The following is a 17846-nucleotide window of genomic DNA, read 5'->3' on the forward strand; positions in this document are numbered from 1 at the left end:
CTGATACAATGGAAAAAAATATTCAGTTCTTTCCACTTAACTGTTTCCTTCTAGGCTGGATTTCCACATGACAGTTTTAAATAGCTATCAAACCAAAGACGTGTACCTCCTCAGACAAATAGGAAAGTTATCTCAAAGTCAAATACAAATGCAAACACAGAAAGCAGTTGTTAGACATATTTACGGAATATGGTCTGTTATGGTGAGATAATCAGAATGGCATCGATAAAAAAAGGAAATTGCAAAGAAGGATAATGTAACAAAGCTGAGAAAACTTCCTCCATTCTTCATTTCTGAAAAACTTTTTTCTTATGGTTTAAAAAGGAGGGTTACAAATAAGAAAATCTGAAATTCTTCTATAGGTACACGAGGTACTATGAAAGTACTCATTTATAGCATATTGTATATAAAATATTAATTTAGAAGAAAAATGTAAATCTGATTCTCTAATTAAGTGATCTAAGACATTTTTTGTTTTGAGACACCGGGAAATGAGGAATCATAATCCAGCTTCTTTTGGACATGTTAAAATAGGCTTAATTTGCTAAATTCTTCACTCATGAGAATAATCTCACAGTAATTAGCAGAAACTACTAACATGAGAGACGACCAGTTAGACAAGATTTGCAAGTTACTCCAAAATACAACTTGACATTGAGAAGATACTAAGGACCTTGAAAATGTGTTGTAAAATTCAATGCAAGGAATGCACACTCTTCATTCTAGGGGAAAAACAGAAGAGGAAAGAAGATTGGCTTTTTTTTCTCTGAAGTGTGAGAGACTTCATTGCATTCATATATAGTTGGAGTTAAATAACAAATGTAACCATTTGTCTACAGCTTGTGGACTTGACTGTCACAGTCCAAACAGCCCTCATATGTACAGAGGAACAAAACCAAGATACTTTATTCTGAATGGTATCTTCTGGCAAGGGAAAAGCCAAAGACTGCCTCAGAGCAAAGATGGTAGCCACTTCTCAACCACATGACTTGCATAACTTCTGTAAGGCTGCATCTTTTTCTCATCTTTGAACAAGGGCTTTTCGGAGCATCTCTACTCTCTCTGGCGTTCTAGGTTGCTCCCACTATTCAAGGTTGCCTCTGAAAGGGTATCCTTAAAGGAAAAGCATTTTTAAGAGCTCAGGTTCTACCAAATCATATATCCATGGGCTGCATTAATTACTGATTTGTTTACAACCTAGGAATAGGTGTTCTGCAAAGGGCTGTGGGAATGAAAAGAAGCACTGGAACAGCTGAGGAGACATGTGTAGTGAGTGAGAGCACAGAGGGGAATATCTGCCTGCAAATGTCAGGGAGAAAGCAGGGGGCAGGTGCTAATAATGTGAATGTCACGCTCAGCAAATCTGAGGGCTCTTGAAGGTTGTCTTGTTACTTTACAAACTTCCTACTTCCACTGGTTATTTGCCTCCCTTTGTCCTCTCTCTCTGGCAGCAAGGCAGCTACCTCTGATGCCAGACTGCACTGTGGTGCAATAGAGAGAGAGCAAGAGGAGAGAAAGCACAGAAGCAAGAGATGTCTTCAGTGGGGACAAGGAAAGGGCAGAGATAGGAACCTGATATTCCTGCTGGCTAGTACAAAATTTACTCAGACATTGCTTCTGTTCTTCAGAGAGGTCAATCATATGTTTTCAGGATTAACAACTCTATCAACTATCAAAGATGTTTTAAACTATTCATTGGTTGGATACCTGTGTGTCATGGCCTTTGCTGAGTTTCCATCACTGTATGTCTGACCACAAAAACCTGAAGAAACAAGTTCAAATGTAGGTTGCCATTTTGTTTTCATTACGGTTCACATATTTATTCTCAAATTAACTGATTTGGATTATTCCTTCATTCAGAACAGAGAAGTTTCTTTTTTAATAGGTGAAATAATGTCTCAAAATATTTGGCTACATTAAACAGAATCCAGAAAAGTGGCCAAAGGAAAAATAAAATTTCAAAAGAACACAAACTTTTATTTCTAAGTCAAAGATATTAAATGAAAAAAACCCCAGATTTTCCCATTTCCATCCCCTGGAGACCAAATAAGGCTAAGCCACTTTAATTCCAAAGCACAGCTACTGATAGAAAAATGCAATGCATTGCAGTATAATGCATTCTTCATGCCACAAAACTCTTCTTGCATCTGGAAAGGGAGTAGCCTTCATGATGGTTAGCTACACTGATTTTTTTATAATAGATACTGTCATCACTGGAATCTTGGTCCTGAGTAACAAAATACATCTTAATAACATAACATCACGGCTCTTTTGGACACACTGATGCTGCTTGGTATCTTTAACAGTGATACTTAAAACAATGTAAATTTCTATTTTACAAACATATATGCAGTAAATATTTTCACTATGCCATTATAAGACTATTTCTCATTTACTTTGACATTTTGTATAATCCAAATTGTCACAAATTATGGACAAATCTTAGGTTTAATATTCCCTTCATCTTTATGTGGATTGTTTTTCTTAACAGCTTAGGTTCAAGCACAATAGCAAGCATCCCAGTGTAAGAATTATCACCCTTGGTGACATTGTCATTAAGAAACTTTCATCATCTCCTGATTTTGAAAAGCTAGTGCTTGAGAAAATATCTTTGTTATAGAAAATAAGCATTTAAAAATACAAAAGTCCTTAGTAGTAATGCTATTACTGTTACATTAACAATCTTACACATGACAAGCAGCTGATGGGTCCTGATGAGTCATTAAGAACACGGGAATTGCAGTAATGAGTTGAACACACCTAGTTCAATGTCCCAACTCTGACACTGACCTGTACCATCTGCCTCAGAGGGAGGTTTTGGGAACCCCCTCTTGGTCAGCTGTCAGAGGTGGAATTATCCACCCGCTAATATGGACTGCATTATTCCAAAAATATAAAGTATGGCAGAATCCATGAAGCATGAGGTTAGTATCCTCTATACAACAAACATAGTGATCACCTATTACAGTTCTGATATTCTTGATATGCGCAGAGTTTCTCTATTTTTCTAAATCTCCACAAATTCTTGATCAGAACAAAAACTTGTGACAAGAAGTTCCACATTTAAATCAAATACTGTGCCCCAAAAGTTCTTTACTCAGTTTTCGGTATTCCACCATTTTCATTTAATACACGGACCCATTCTCTCCTACAATAAGGCAGAGGGAAATTCCCAGACTGCCATCTCTGGAGCCTTTCATTATTTTACATGCTTTTGTCATATCCTTAACCTTTGTTAAAAGGAAAATACGAACAAAGAATATGCATCCAGACTACATGAATCACAACACTCTATTTAATTGATTCACCTTGAGTGGGCTTGTTATGAGTTTTTAAGTGGAGAAGAAACCTGAACTAGCATTATGCAAGTGCTTGCACCGAGAACTGCATTTAGACTACAAATTCAAGCCCCCTCCTTTTTAGTATCAGGCTTCCAAATCTGAAGCCGTAGTTAACAGACAAGTATTTTTAGACAACAGAGAAAACCTGTCATAGGAATCACTATGTTTACAATTAACTGGGAGGGGAGGTTGGTTGTTTGGGTGGGTTTGAGGAGGTGTTTTTTGGCAATGCTCGGATTGAGCCTTCAATCAGCTTGACTCCTTTTAGACATTTTAGTTCTTAACTAGTCAAACCACTCCTGCGCTTTTCACTGTAAACCCCACAGCCTTAGTTCGCTCTGAACTCACTAACTTCTACAACACCTTACTTTCAGGGCTTGGAGATTTCAGAATATTCTGACTCCATGAGCATATCTGAGTGTACCTCAAATCATAATAATATCCTCACTGTACTTCTGCAGTGAAGTACTACTGTCCCATTTGCAGAGGTGGGGAATTAACAGTAGGGCTGTGCTGCAATCACTACAAGGACAGCACTGTGTGCCTACTTGCCAAGGATTGGTTTCAACTAGTTACCTCACGTACTGACAGCAAGGTAAATATAGGTGTGGCATGTAGAACTTGGCACAGGATGGAAAATTCACCCAGGAAGCGGAGAAAACAGCCAGCCACACAAGTTGCCCTTGGAGTAGCTAATTAAAAGGTAGTTGAAGTTATGAGTCCATTGTCTATAAAGGAAGCTGAGCACATGTAGCTCACATGCAGTCATCTACATTCAGTTGTGAATCCCACCTCAGTTTCCCAAAGAAAACACACTTCGCCTGAGATGCTCTTTTCTAGACAGTGAAGACCTAATTCTTCTTTTGTTATCATTCATACTTACCACAGTGGATATCACAGATCTGCAGTGGAACTGAATAATCTACATCTGTCCTCCAGCCCTTTTAAAAGAAAGAATTGAGGCTTATTCCCCTCTCAGCAGAACTGTTACTAAACACTTGTGTTGACAAAATGAGATTGCTTTATTAGTTTACTGAAATGACTGCATTTTTAAATCTGTTTTTAAATGAATGCATAAGGAGACTGCTGGTCTAGTGTATATTTAGTGAGTTGCAATCACTGTTAGGTTTCTAAATTATAAAGCTAATCAGATCGGGGGGGCGGGGGTGGAAGAACCATATTCTGACAGATAATGTCTTATTTAAAAAATAAAATTATTTATGCAGGAAAACATCAATTTTACCATCAAATCTGATTTTTCACTAGGGAAAGAAGACCAAGTCTCATTACCCAGAAGCCTCTTGCCAATCTCACTTTCATCTTGCCCCTTTCTTCCTAGCAGCAGAAAGTGAAGCTGACAAGGGCCTTCCAGGGCAGCTGCTGGAGCCTCGCAGCTCCAGCTTACAGTCTGTCTTGTCCCAGTGTCTGCTGAGAACATTAACTCCAGAGAGGAATAAACCTATCAGCTTCGTGCTCATTTGTTACTAATGTTGTCTTAATAAAGTTCAGCTACAGAAATAGTGTGCAAAAATGTCAGAAATAATTTGCTCAGCTCTGCTTTCAGCAGTGCTAATTCTAGCATACTGTGCACTTACTGTGCTGTTTGCTATATGCCTAACCTTTTCCAGCTAATGTCAATTTTTGAAAAATTTATCTATGATTTACTTGGATCTTTTGATACCTTGGAACTTTCTATTACAAAGGAACATATAAAGACAGGATTAACAATTTCCTGATGATATCCCTTTATCTGCCACTGACAAAGGAGCAAGATCATGGAGAGCAACTTCTCTGTTAATTAATGTCATCTCAACAAGAGATGGTGGCAGCACATCAAGCTATAAATAACGCTCTTTGCCAACTCCATTCACACAGTAATCAGATTTGGCTGGGAGGAGAAAGCAGTGAGAGTGCCTGCTGGCTTGCCTTTTTTTTTTTTTTTATGATTTGTTTATTTTGTACAGAGTACCTGGCAAAATCAAAGCACATACCTGAATGCAAATTGTTGACCCACACATTTCCCGTGACATAGTGATTGATACAGAATCTCCCTAATGAAAAGAAAAAAATTGAAAACTATTATTTTCCATACCCTGGAACAATGAAAATGTATTGTGTCTCTCCAGCTCTTTGGTTCATTTCCCAATAATGCTACATGTTCTACTGTGTCAGAAAATTAATAAAGTATATATTCATTATGGAAGGTTATTTACTTTCAGAGATATCCCCAGATCTCGATGACCATAAGCAGCCAGTGTAGTTTTGCCAAGCACAATCTGGGCAGCACAGGAAGAGGGCTAATGTTGCTGCATTTTATGAAGCATCATAAGGCAGAACACTTTCCCCATCGTGGCTGTCCACACCATGTTAGCCAATGAGCATCTTCACTTCTTTTCCCTGGTGTACATGACTTGAATGAATGACCCTTTCTTTACAATTCTTCTGGATTTCCCATCACATCGTATGCTGAGAACAAGTTTGGCCTGAAGGTAAAATTGTCCTAAATTACTGTTCTGACACTTAATGTTTGATTGTTTATGGTTTTCCCTCAAAATAATGTTAGTTACTCCACTAATAGCTATGAATCCTACACTGCTATCTTTAGTGTGGCAAACTCCTAAAATAATTTGGGGCAAATTAGATGAATATGTTCTTTTTTGAGCATGACTGAACAGGGATTACTAGGTAGAGAATGAACACTGGTTTCTGAGAACACAGAGCTAAGCCTTGGTGAAAACTTTGCGTATATTTCTCATGGTGTTGAGACAGGAACTTTATATGGGCTCCCATTCTGTCACAGTAGCAGAGGACATAACAGCTTTGTACCAGAGGGAAGAAAACAGCATTTTTAAATGCATCAGTGCCCTTCATGAAACACACACTTCAATACCTAGTTGTGATTTATTGGTGCTCCACCATTACACTTCTCACTTAGTAACTCACACAGGGAACCTTTAAAACCAGAAAGTCTAAACTCCACAGATTTTATGTGAAATAAGCCAGCTGAAGGGAAGTGCCACTCTAAAGTGTTCACTGAACATAGTGTTTGACAACTCTTCTTACGTACAGATTTCCATCTCTGCCAGTAATACAGCATTTCCCCAGATATCTTGCCCCATTAGGACAGACTTTTGATAGTGCCACCAATGCCCTCTTTGGTCTGTGTTGATTAGGATAGCTGTTTTTTCCCAGGCCTTTCCCCATGATTATTAAGCTCTGGGATCTCCTGCAGGAGCAGTTATCATGTTCCACTTGAGCATGTCCTCAGCTTGAGCAGCAAAGCCGAGTTGGAAAATTGCTTTTAACAGCTGCTCTGTTACATTCAGCACCAGAGATGTAATAAAGACCTAAACTGATTCATTAGAAAATAAATTCAGCTTTCAGTGTCCACCCCTTTGAGTTTAAGAAGTCCTTATTCATAGCTGCCTGCTTGTCAGCTACCCCCTGGTATGTGCACCCTGCACACTGAAAGCATCAGAGGTACTTCAAAAAGTCACAGTTGCAGCATGTACCTGCATACAGTGGCAAATAAATAAAGAAGTACAGCTGGAATATATCCTAAAAAGAGGACAGGTATAGGAGCTACAGCATGCTTGTGTCTTCTAAAGCACATCCCCCTACGGCAGAGTGAAGTCAATGGGCACAGTCAAGAATAACAGCAGAAATCACAACATCTGGATTTCTCAACTTTCTCAAAATCCATCATATGACACCTTATATACCTGTTCAGTGGAGCAGAAAGCAGGAGCACACATTTAGGGGTGGATATAAGGCTGCTGAGGAGCTGGCTGCTGAACCAGCAAGATGCCTTTCAGCATGGTGGTCCTAGTAGCTCCAGCTCCTAGGACCTATCCTTCTAATATTCTCCTATTTGAAAAATAATGCTATGGCCACTCTTCTGCTCTTTGACCTCACTTTCCAGATATACCTCTCAGTAGATCACAAGCCAGGCCAACAAGGTAACTCTGGTAGGCAGGGTTGAAGGGCAAGGGCAAGCCACAGTGCTGCACTGAAAATGTATGAAATATAGGCTTAGTTGCAAGAGAGGAATAAGGCTCCCATTTCATGACTAGCTGCTGCCCGAAACAGAAATCTCACCCTCCCATAATCATTTCCCTCTTTCCCCCCGCTTTGCTGGAAGAAGCAGTTGTGTAGTCACACAGTCAGCTTGCTCAAAAAGCTAATTTGGCTGAAAACTTACCTTTTTTGTGTGTTGAGTTTGTTTTGGCAGCTGAGAGATTTATAATGGCTCAAGATCATCATGGATTTATGCCTCAAGTCTTACATTTCATGATGCGAGATTTGCTAGGTCAGCTGCATCAGTGACCCACATATGAAATATAACAGTAACAATTGCTATATACATACTACAAATACACCACAAAAATGATGTTAAAAAAATATTAAGGTTCCACTCAATAGTCACTTCCTTTGATGTGACTCATTTGACTTCAGGATCTTTATTTATTTCTTGCTTCAGTGTGAGATCAGAATTAGAACTACATGCTTTAAAAATGTTCCAGTAATTGTTCCAATACGTACATGCATGGGTTTATTAATGCTTTCAAGCTGCAGAGCAATAAATGGAATAATAAATTAATGCAGTTAGATATGTTTAAAAGTCTTACAATGTTTAAGAAATAATATATACAAACCACAGAGACTGAATGGTGCATCCCAACAGATTCACATGAAGCCAGCTGTGTCCTGTTACACACAAGCACTGAGAATTGTGCCTTGGTTTGGGATGTGAAGAAAACTTGTATTTGTTCTGCAACTGTAGCAGTTCTCATTTTCCAAGCTGACATTAGGGGAAAAGACTTACTTTTAGACATACAGGGACCATATATTATATTCTAAATTGTTATATCTAAAATAAAAGCCTTTTTACTTAGTTAAGTGCCATCAAATGATATGCAAGTAATTATTTTGATTCCTATAAGTTACTTTTTATGCTGATTAAACACTTGATTTACTGGGGATTCATAGAAGTAACAAGCTGTCAAATCTCTTTACCATAATTTACAAGCTACAGTGATGTGAACTCATCTCACTTGCTTACTGGAGAAGGCTCATATCTTGTGACCAATTTAAATATTATTCACAATTTAATATTATGTAATTAAAAAAATATACTTACCTGGAAATTCTCCATGAGCAAATGGACATTTAACCCAAGAGCCTTGCTTGGTTGTAAACTGAAAGCAGAGAAATCTGTTAGGAAAACTGGATTTTCGATTTCAATCTGTGGCTACAGATTCAACTAGAGATGATCAGTGCATTCCAGAAAGTTGCAGAAGGTGAATTCACAGCTTTCCTGCTCTATAGTATCTTCCAACCCTTGATTTAAATTATGTCCCCCAGTTCTTCAGGTATTTATAGACATGCATATTTTACAGAAACATGTAGCTATACTAACTTAAAAGTAACCTAAAAGAAAACAATAATATGCCTACATTAGCCTTATGTGGCATTTTTTTCTCGACTAGAAAAATAAAAGGTACTCCAGTAAATGTAGTGTATTGATCCTTTTTATTATCAAATATTTAATATGGAAAACATTATACATTAAGTTTAGTGCATGCTTCAGAGTTTGCATTGACCTAAAACACTTTTTGCCCTGCTTTTCCTAAGCACAAAAAACAGAGGGCACAATCTGACCTATGTCCCATCTATCATTGCTGCTGCACTTCCAAAGAACCTCCTTTTAATCTAATCTTTCACATTTCCTTTATTCTTACTTCCCATTCATCAGAGCTATGAAACAAAATACTGAACCTAAAGAACATTAGCAACTAATTTTTTTAGAGCTGACAGAAAGAGGGCGGTTAATAAGTGTTTTATAAAGAAATCCCTTTACCTTCATGCAAAGTCTTGGGTGAGTGTCCACACGAGAATATTTAACCTGCTTGAAAGGAGAGCACTCAGCATTAGCTAGTTTCATTAACTAGTTTCACAAAATCAGTTACCCAAAATTTTCATTATTTGATTACTGAGAAAGGAACTGCTTTGTCTACTTTATAAACATTCCAGAAAGTTAATCACATAAAATAATAAGAATAGAAACAACCGCTACTTTGGATTACTGAATAATTTGCTTCTTTTTATCTGTAACATGTAACTTTTTTTATAGTCAGTCTGACCCATTAGAGCTAAATTAATTGATTCTATGGTGGCTTGTGTGCAAAATTCTGATTACACAGTCATCTTGTTTCAGTCCCTTATTTACCACTCATCAACGACTCAGCAGAACATTTAAACATACACCCAAAAATGTTGATCCACCTTCAGTTCAGAAATTTTTCATTTTTCCATATCCCTATTCCAGAAAAGACTTAAATGTAGACTGCATTTTAGACATCCACTTAAGTGACCTACAAAATGTTGCTTTCTTGATTAACAACTGTTTACCCTTCAAGGACTTCACCATAAAAAGCCTTGTCTCATATAAACAATTACTACCCATGTAAGTGATCTTTCTTAAATAAACACTGTTGCTCAAGTGACTAAGCATAACACACTGCATCATGACCAAACACCTCTTCCCTGTAACTTTTTTGAGAAGATCATAATGGATGTCCTCAGGTATGTCTACAATAGGGTCACAGAAGATAGTTCTCTAAGAGTCCAGTGAGATATGGAGCATTGCCACTGACAGAGAAAGCCCCAGCCTAATTAGAGATAAGAGTTATATAGCTTTCGGGCCTAAGTCAGTACATGTGCATAGTATTAGAGCATCCAGCATTGTGTGGATTTACTGGGGGAGCCAGCACTATCTGAGGAATCTCTACAGTAGTTTCCAGCACACTATAGAGATGTTTTTCAAGGTTACAGTACAACAAATGGACCAAATTCAAAATCAAAACTTTTAGGATTAATTAGAAAAAAAGGGAAAATTCATTCTGTCCATGAATATTAATATTCAGCCATTAAATGCAATGAGTATATACAGGAAAACACTCATTGCCTGTAATAAACTAATCTTGGATTGTGTTCTGGGTAATAGATATGACCATTACCAGCCAAACCTCATTTTAGGCTTTTTTTTTTTCTTTTTTTTTCCTCTCCTGCAAGCAATGAGTTGTGCTTGTTGTCAGCAGATGACAAATCCCACAGGGATGACTCACATGTGTAAAATTAAACATATTTGGTTTTGCAAGATCAGAGCTTTGTTGAAACCCATAAAATGGTGAATCTGAACAATCACTGAACACTTGGCCAGGATTTCCTAATCAAAAAAGCATCCAACAATCTTGAGTCAACCCCCCCCAAATCATGTCATTAGAATAATACTCAAAGTTTCAAAAATTAAGAATTTGTATTTGATTTTATTTGCCTTTTCAGTTGTTACCTCAAGTTTACTGGCTTCTCTCCACAATCAGAAAAGCCTGAAACCTACTTTTCAAGACAAAAGCCAGAATTCTAACCAACCTCAGAACTCCAGTGCATTCAACGTCATGAGACTTCAGACTGAAGTATTAAGCAGCTCAAGATACAAGCAATGAAAACCCTTTTTAACTTTAGAACATAAGTGCTGGAAAAACTGAGGGACCCAACATGTCATCACCCACAATTTCAAGACATTGGACCAGGCTGAGGAAGGCACTTCAAAGAGACCTTAATAAAGTACAAAACAATTGTGCCCTACCAAAGTACCATTACGTCTCCAGTAAGATTTAAAGAGATTTAGGTTCATCTCACTTACATTTTCGGTGTCTGAATGTTAAATACACAAATCTGATCTAATCACAATTATTGTGATAGTCAGAGAAAAGAAAGAGGTACCTTCAGAGAGAAATCTCTCCAACCCTTCTTACATGCCTATCTTCAGATGAGAAGAGTTGTCCTCCCAGTATGTCTGTTTCACTTACTTTAAAGGGGATCTGACACGAATAGCATAGACTTGAACACCTATCTTTTAGACAACAAAGTCAGGGCAGATGAATCATGCCTTTACTATAAATGAAAAGCAGACCCTATTTACCCCAAAGAATTTAGCAAATATTACTAGCTTCACAGTCATCTCCACTTTTTATTTCTTAATAGTGAGTCAGTGAGCATTTAGAATAAATCATGTGGTTAGTGTACAAGAACAGACTGTGATTATGAATAGTCTTAAGTATCAGAGAAGAAGAGAGGAATCTGCAAATGCTCTTATTCCAAAGTCTAGCTCTTCACATTACGTCTTTGGTGAAGGCCTTCAATCTCACAGTTTGAATAAATCTGCATAGCTCTTACTTTCTCAGGAGAATTTTTGGAAGAGTTTTGTATATCTTCACAGTGGTCGTTAGACTTCATTAACCTGCATAGGTTAACCATGACAAGCACAGGACAGGCTGGCTCCCAAGCTAGGGTTTGTGTTGCTGGGTTATAAACAATATTATCCCATAGCGCCTTCGTATCTGTACACAAAGAGTCGAAATATTATTCAAGTTGTCTAAAAATGAATCAAAATTGTTCATAAATCTGGAACCTATACATGTGCTTAAAACCAAAAGCATTGCTTTTCCATTTCTTTGTCATTTCAACAATCAGAACTGCAGTGTTTCATGCTGTAACAGTGTAAAACTTTAATTCATCCCACCAAAGTGTTGGCATTTAACAGAGGTACTCAACCTGAGAGCTTAGTCTAACCAGTCTCCCACTACGGTGATAGATAGCATCACTAGGGTTCTTAACCAGGCTGCACAAGCTCCTGGAAGTTCATTCTCTGCCCATCAATCACAGGGGGAGTGTAACGCAAGTAAATTCCTAACCAAGAACCTTCTGTTAACTCTGTATAGTAAATTGGAATGAAGCCATACATTAGCGACTGGAGATGGTATCGGAGACGATTCTGTGTGTCCTGTGTAGGACTTAAATGCACACAATGTACATATAAGAAGACAAATTCGGGCCTTTGGCTGAATATCAAGAACTCCAATAGTAAACAAAGCTGTACAAGTCATTCACAATAAATAATTTTTCTACAGCATTTATATAATCTTCTTTCTATGCATACTGGGCAAACCATAATTTCAGAGCTAGTCAACATATATTTGGGGATATCCTAAATAGACACTATTATAAAATAAAATCTGTCTTATTTATTTGATTGGTCAAATTAGTCACTTCATACTGACTTTCTTTTCTTACATTTGTCTAATAGTCAGAAGTGGGAGAAAAATATATTTCTGCAACTATTTGTGAAGAAAAAACTTGAAAAACGTGGCCAGTTGGATGTTCAAGAGGAATGAACAAACAATACCCATGACTAGAAAACATAGCAAAGCGAAGCACAGTGTCCAAATTCAACTAACATCAAGCATAACAACAATTCCTACTGATATTGCTTCTGTCAGAAATGTCCTGAATTAAAACCTTTTGATGTTTTCTAATAGAAATCTTCCAGACCCTTTAATTCTGCCAAGCCTCTTGCTGTCTTAACTTTGTGTCCCAATGTGTATACATCAAAATACTGAAACTTTCTATGAAGTGGAAATTTTTATTGTTTTAAAAAATTGCTAGAAATTTTGATTCTTTTAAAAAAATGTTCTTTTTAATAAATGGACATGTTCTATAAAGCTAATGTTTAGAGAATATTTAACCTGACTGCAAAGTCCTGGGTCCCAACAGTTCTGATATTTTTCACAGCTACATTTTGAATATTATAGGAGTCTGTAATCACGTAGATGTAACGTAAGTGTAATCCTAATAGTTAAGAGACTAGCACACAATTAAGACTTCTCAGGTTTATTTCCAGGCCTGCTCATTGACTTATTACCTGACTTACTTTCCTTCTGTTTTACTCCTATGTGGGATCTACTTATTTACATCATAATAAAGATGCTCATTCATTTTCAGTCTATTATAATTACATTGTTTAGTAACCAATAGACATTCTTTTTTCCTTTTTATCTTCTCTTAGTTACATTAACCCAAAACAGTTATTACATAGAGGAGCTTCTTTCTGATACACAACTGTTAATTACCTCCTACCACAGAACTTATTCTATAATCCCAATTTTATTACATCAATGATAAATGAGCTAAAAAAAGAACCAATCTAGTTCAGATATTCCAGCAGAGCTGTCACTTAGGAAAAAGAAAAATTTAAATAGAAAATAATGTGGCTTAAAAGCTGGAACTCACTATATACTTGAATAGCTGGGTGCTACAGTCTAAAAAATTGCCTGAGATTCCTGCAAGGAGGATAGTTGAGCAAACAAAAAGTATAGCTGTGAAACAGTATTTCCCATCTTCACTTCCTTATCAAAGCTATAAGTTAAGTTTTCAATTGTAATTGTCCATTGGAACTTCCTAAATGGACAAAAATAAGCTTCAAGAGCTTCAGTGTGCCAAAGCACATACTGCCTTTCCTCTGACTACATAAAGCTTTGTATCATATGCTTCAGCTATCCCTGTAGTCCTGATTCAATGGCATCAGAGAGCAGAATGACTGCAGTAGGAAGGGAAGGAAAAGAAGCAGAATACAGAAGAAAGGAAGGAATCATGGGATTAATGAGCCCGATTTCCTGCACTTGCAAAGCATAACCATTCCAAGCACAGGAAATAGGTAGAGCTAGGAGAAAACTTGGAAGAAAACAACCTGTGCCCCATGAGATCCAGCCTCAGGCTGAACAGCTACTAAGAAGAGAGGTTAGGACTTCATGCTGCAGATGGCCAACAGGCTTTGCTTTTATGACCTTGAAGACAGATCTGACTACATGACATAGACATAGCTACAGACAGAGCTTGAACATTCCTATAAGTGCTGTCCATTGCATAAATAGATTAAAAAAAAAATCACTTTTTATTTAGTCAAACTGCCTTCCATTGCTACAAAGGAATGGTAGTGTCACAAACAATGCATTCTGCCACAATAAAATAAACCAGAAATGAAGGCTGGGCTTACAGAAGAGGAAATTGCTTCCATTTTAACACAAATGTATTGGCCCTGCAAGAATGTGAAAGGATTGCAGTGAATGTCTATGCAGGTCAATGGAGTTTGGATGCACTGTTATGGGTTGGTGTTTTTATTCTCTCTCAAGGTTGTTTTCTTTTTTTAAATCAAATACTAAAATGCCTTAATGGGCTTCTTAGCATAGTCTGGGGAAAAAATATTGTTGTACTTATGTTGGACTTAACACAATAAAACACTTTTTCAGCCCATGCTTTTTTCTATCTGTCTGGTAAAACTTTCACTAAAACCGTATGTAATATGACAATTTCTTTTTCAACTGTCATCTTAGACCAAACTCTGACTTCGCTGGAACATTTTGTGTGAATATTTTCCCATTAAGTATGGGAACTCCCATATGCAGTTAACTGTCTTCTTTTTCAAGTCCCTATTTCCTCCTTTAAGTTGGATTTCAGACACCTTCTTCAAATCTCTCCTTGAAGCCTTCTTCTCACATAAGCATTTCAAAGTTGACCTCAGTGGCTTTTCTTCCTTCTGGCCAGTTTGTGTGTGACTTAAGAAAATGTGGGAAATGACTAGAAAGTTACTTAGTGTTTATATTGGCATAAATTTGGTGAACAGTATGGTCTGAAAGTAAGTTATTTCATCTACCCACAGTATGATAATTTCCTTGAAGTTTTGCAATCTATGGTTTTCACCTTAGATGAATTTCAAATTGCGACATACTACTGGAGCTGCTGAAAATCACTCATATAAAGAGTAATTGCACAGTACTTGCCATTTTCAAAGGGGCAAAGCTGTATCCTCCTTGCATCTGGAATTGCCAGCCAACCCTACAACCCAAAAAGTGGCCATTAGCTAGAGATTCTCAGATACACTAGGTTTTAAAATTTCAGACAGAATATGACAGAACACCTTTCCACCAAAGATAAAGATGCTATGTTTATTAGAAAGCTTTGGAAATAGTTTTTTAAAAGGATGTTTTGCACTAGATACCTATATTATTGTTCATCATTAGGGGGACAGGAGCTGTTGAACTAAGGTGATTCCTTTTAACACTATATCCCTACTATTTCTGAGTCATATATTTAGCCCAATTTCATTTAGAAAAATCTTCCAGTTTGATTTTCATTAAGTTTCTTACAGTGTCATTACTTTCTAGGGATATCAAAAGACATTCAAGAATCACATCAGATCTCCTGGCCTTTGTAATGGTAAAGGATGTATCCTTAAAATCTGAGGACTAATACTTAACCCAATCTACAAGTATATGTGCATGGCTGCTACTATACCCTAATTATTTAGATTCACGTGCAAATATTTGTGTTACTCACAGTCCCCATCTTTTGCTCAGCAATTGTATTGTGGAATTCTCTGTGTCTATGCTGAGAGGAATAACATCTTTCCAGTGACCTCATACCTTTCAGAGTGGAATAAAAAAAATCCTTAGGCTTGGAAGAGACCTTGTGGTTCAACTCGCATATTAAGGTATCTGATTTTAGGTGCTTACAATGTACATATCTGAGTGTGATTAAAGTGCCCAAATTACTATTACAGTAGCCATACAAAGATCTAGCCAATGTAGCCAGTGGAGTCTACAGTGCTATCCAGCGCATCCCAAAATAGCCATCTACATTTGGTCAGTTGAGTAATTGACTGCATTTACTAGATCTCTATTGACTATAAGAGTTTGGACATCTAATTCAAATGTAGATATCTACATCTGGACATCTACATTTAGGTATTTTAATATGCAAGGTAAATCCTACCCCAAAATTCACTGAGAAACTAGGTTCACATAGTATCTTTATATTTTACCAAGATCATTTTAAATTGGTTTGATGACTTTTTATTTGTTTTTATGAAAGATATTCCAAAATCTCACTTCTCAGATTATCAGAAAAAAATCTGTAGCCATCCTGAATATATTCATGGAATGAAGTTTATCCCCCTTCATTCTTGTGGCAAGAATGGCTTTAGCTTACAAAAATCTTTTCTTTTTCCTTACAAGTGACCTTTCTGATCTGTATTTAGATAACAAACATAGTTTCTCTTTGCATGTGTTTTACCAGGCTAATGAAAACATGTTCTTTGAATCTCCTTTATAAGACAGTCTCTCCATTCCCCAACCATTCTAGATTTTTTATGTACATCTTCCATTTGAATTAACCTTTCTTGAATATGGATACAAGAATTGCCTACAGTATTTCAAAGAAGGCCTTGCCGATACTTTCCTGTTAGCTTGGAATAATCTAACCCACTAGACCTTCGTTCACGTTTACATCATGTACGCATGTTAGTTTAATCATCCTGTGATGAACTATTACACCCAGATCTTTTTTCTTCCACTGTTATTTCTAAATGAGGACTCGCATCTTACAGCAAGAATTCTTTTTATTAGAGTAAGTGCATGAACTTGCACTTCATATGTTACACTTCATCCTCCTTTAGTTATTTCACATATGAAGATCTCTAGTCTCTTCCAGTTATCCTGACCCTCTTCCATTTTGATTACACCTCTCAACTGTATTATCAGCAAATCTCATTAACACGTTCCCACCTTCTGTGTCAATGTCATTGCTGAAAACATTTATATAAGAACCGCTCTAAGTGTGATCCTTAAATAAACTTCCTACTAGCACAGCCCCATTCAACAGGAGTAGTCGAGTTAGCCTCCACCTAGGCATTATCTACCATACAAATCTTGTTCTCGCTTCCAGCTTCCTCAATTCCTCTTTTCATTTCTCATGCAGTACTATATCAAATGCTATGCTGAAATTCAGTCAGATTAAATTTTCTGTCTTTTCATTGCTTATAAAAATCAGTCAAATTAATCTTACACGATACTTTCCATAAATTAATGTAAATTGTATCCCATTTTCTTCTTATCTCCATGTTTTAATCAGTGTTTCCTAAAAAAATCTCTTCCACGTTTACATAATCATAAGGTCAGACAAGCCTTAGTGAAAAACTTAGGTCTAAAGCCTTTTTCTACAGATTTTTCCTCCTTTCTTAGCACAAATCCCAGATAAATTTCTTTAATCAGAAACACAAATATATACCAAATTCCAGACTGTATTACCTCAATGCAAAGACAAGGGAGTAGCTGAGAATATTTCAGAGAAACTGATTTTAAAGATTCCTTCCCTTTTATCTGAAATGAAAAAGATGGTCATGAATCCAGGACAGTAAAAGACTTTTAGCAAAGCTACATGAAGATATAGAAGGCTGTTTCCTATAACTATGCCCTCAATGACCACTTCTACCTACAAGTCACCTCCCACCAGTTCAACAAACTGCTCTGAGCTTTAACTCACCACAGCAAATGCCCCTACATCTTCACAGGTAAACCATTTGTGGCACAGGCGAACATAATAATCTTGATCTCGAAGAAAGTTGGATACATTCACTGATATAATTTTCCTTGCCCTGTCTACATTATAATCAAACTGCCCAGCTGAAAAAGAAAATTCAAGCATGAAATTATCACTTCTGTTTCTTTATTACTTTATTATTTCTATTTTGTTATTTCTTTAGAAAACATACAGAATGTATTTCATAACTTGATGAAGATGAAATTCAACTTCTATAGATTCTTACCTAGG

At 36.8% G+C, this 17846-nt stretch overlaps 1 protein-coding gene across 1 annotated transcript in view; it reads right to left on the bottom strand.

The window, feature by feature from the left end:
• Positions 1–359: 359 nt before the first annotated feature.
• IL17REL (interleukin 17 receptor E like) overlaps positions 360–17846 on the bottom strand; it is a 47481-nt gene continuing 29994 nt past the window's right edge. Inside the window, exons 7-17 of the mRNA XM_075026785.1 lie at positions 17559–17698; positions 17324–17395; positions 15020–15074; positions 11580–11743; positions 9202–9249; positions 8482–8539; positions 7997–8142; positions 5333–5392; positions 4225–4282; positions 1708–1762; positions 360–722 (exon numbers count right to left, since the gene is read on the bottom strand). Of these exons, the coding sequence (XP_074882886.1) occupies positions 695–722; positions 1708–1762; positions 4225–4282; positions 5333–5392; positions 7997–8142; positions 8482–8539; positions 9202–9249; positions 11580–11743; positions 15020–15074; positions 17324–17395; positions 17559–17698 (884 nt within the window). The 3' untranslated portion in view covers positions 360–694. The remainder of the gene's footprint in view (positions 723–1707; positions 1763–4224; positions 4283–5332; positions 5393–7996; positions 8143–8481; positions 8540–9201; positions 9250–11579; positions 11744–15019; positions 15075–17323; positions 17396–17558; positions 17699–17846) is intronic.

Source organism: Buteo buteo, chromosome 4 (assembly GCF_964188355.1).
Source record: "Buteo buteo chromosome 4, bButBut1.hap1.1, whole genome shotgun sequence".
NCBI lineage: Eukaryota > Metazoa > Chordata > Aves > Accipitriformes > Accipitridae > Buteo > Buteo buteo.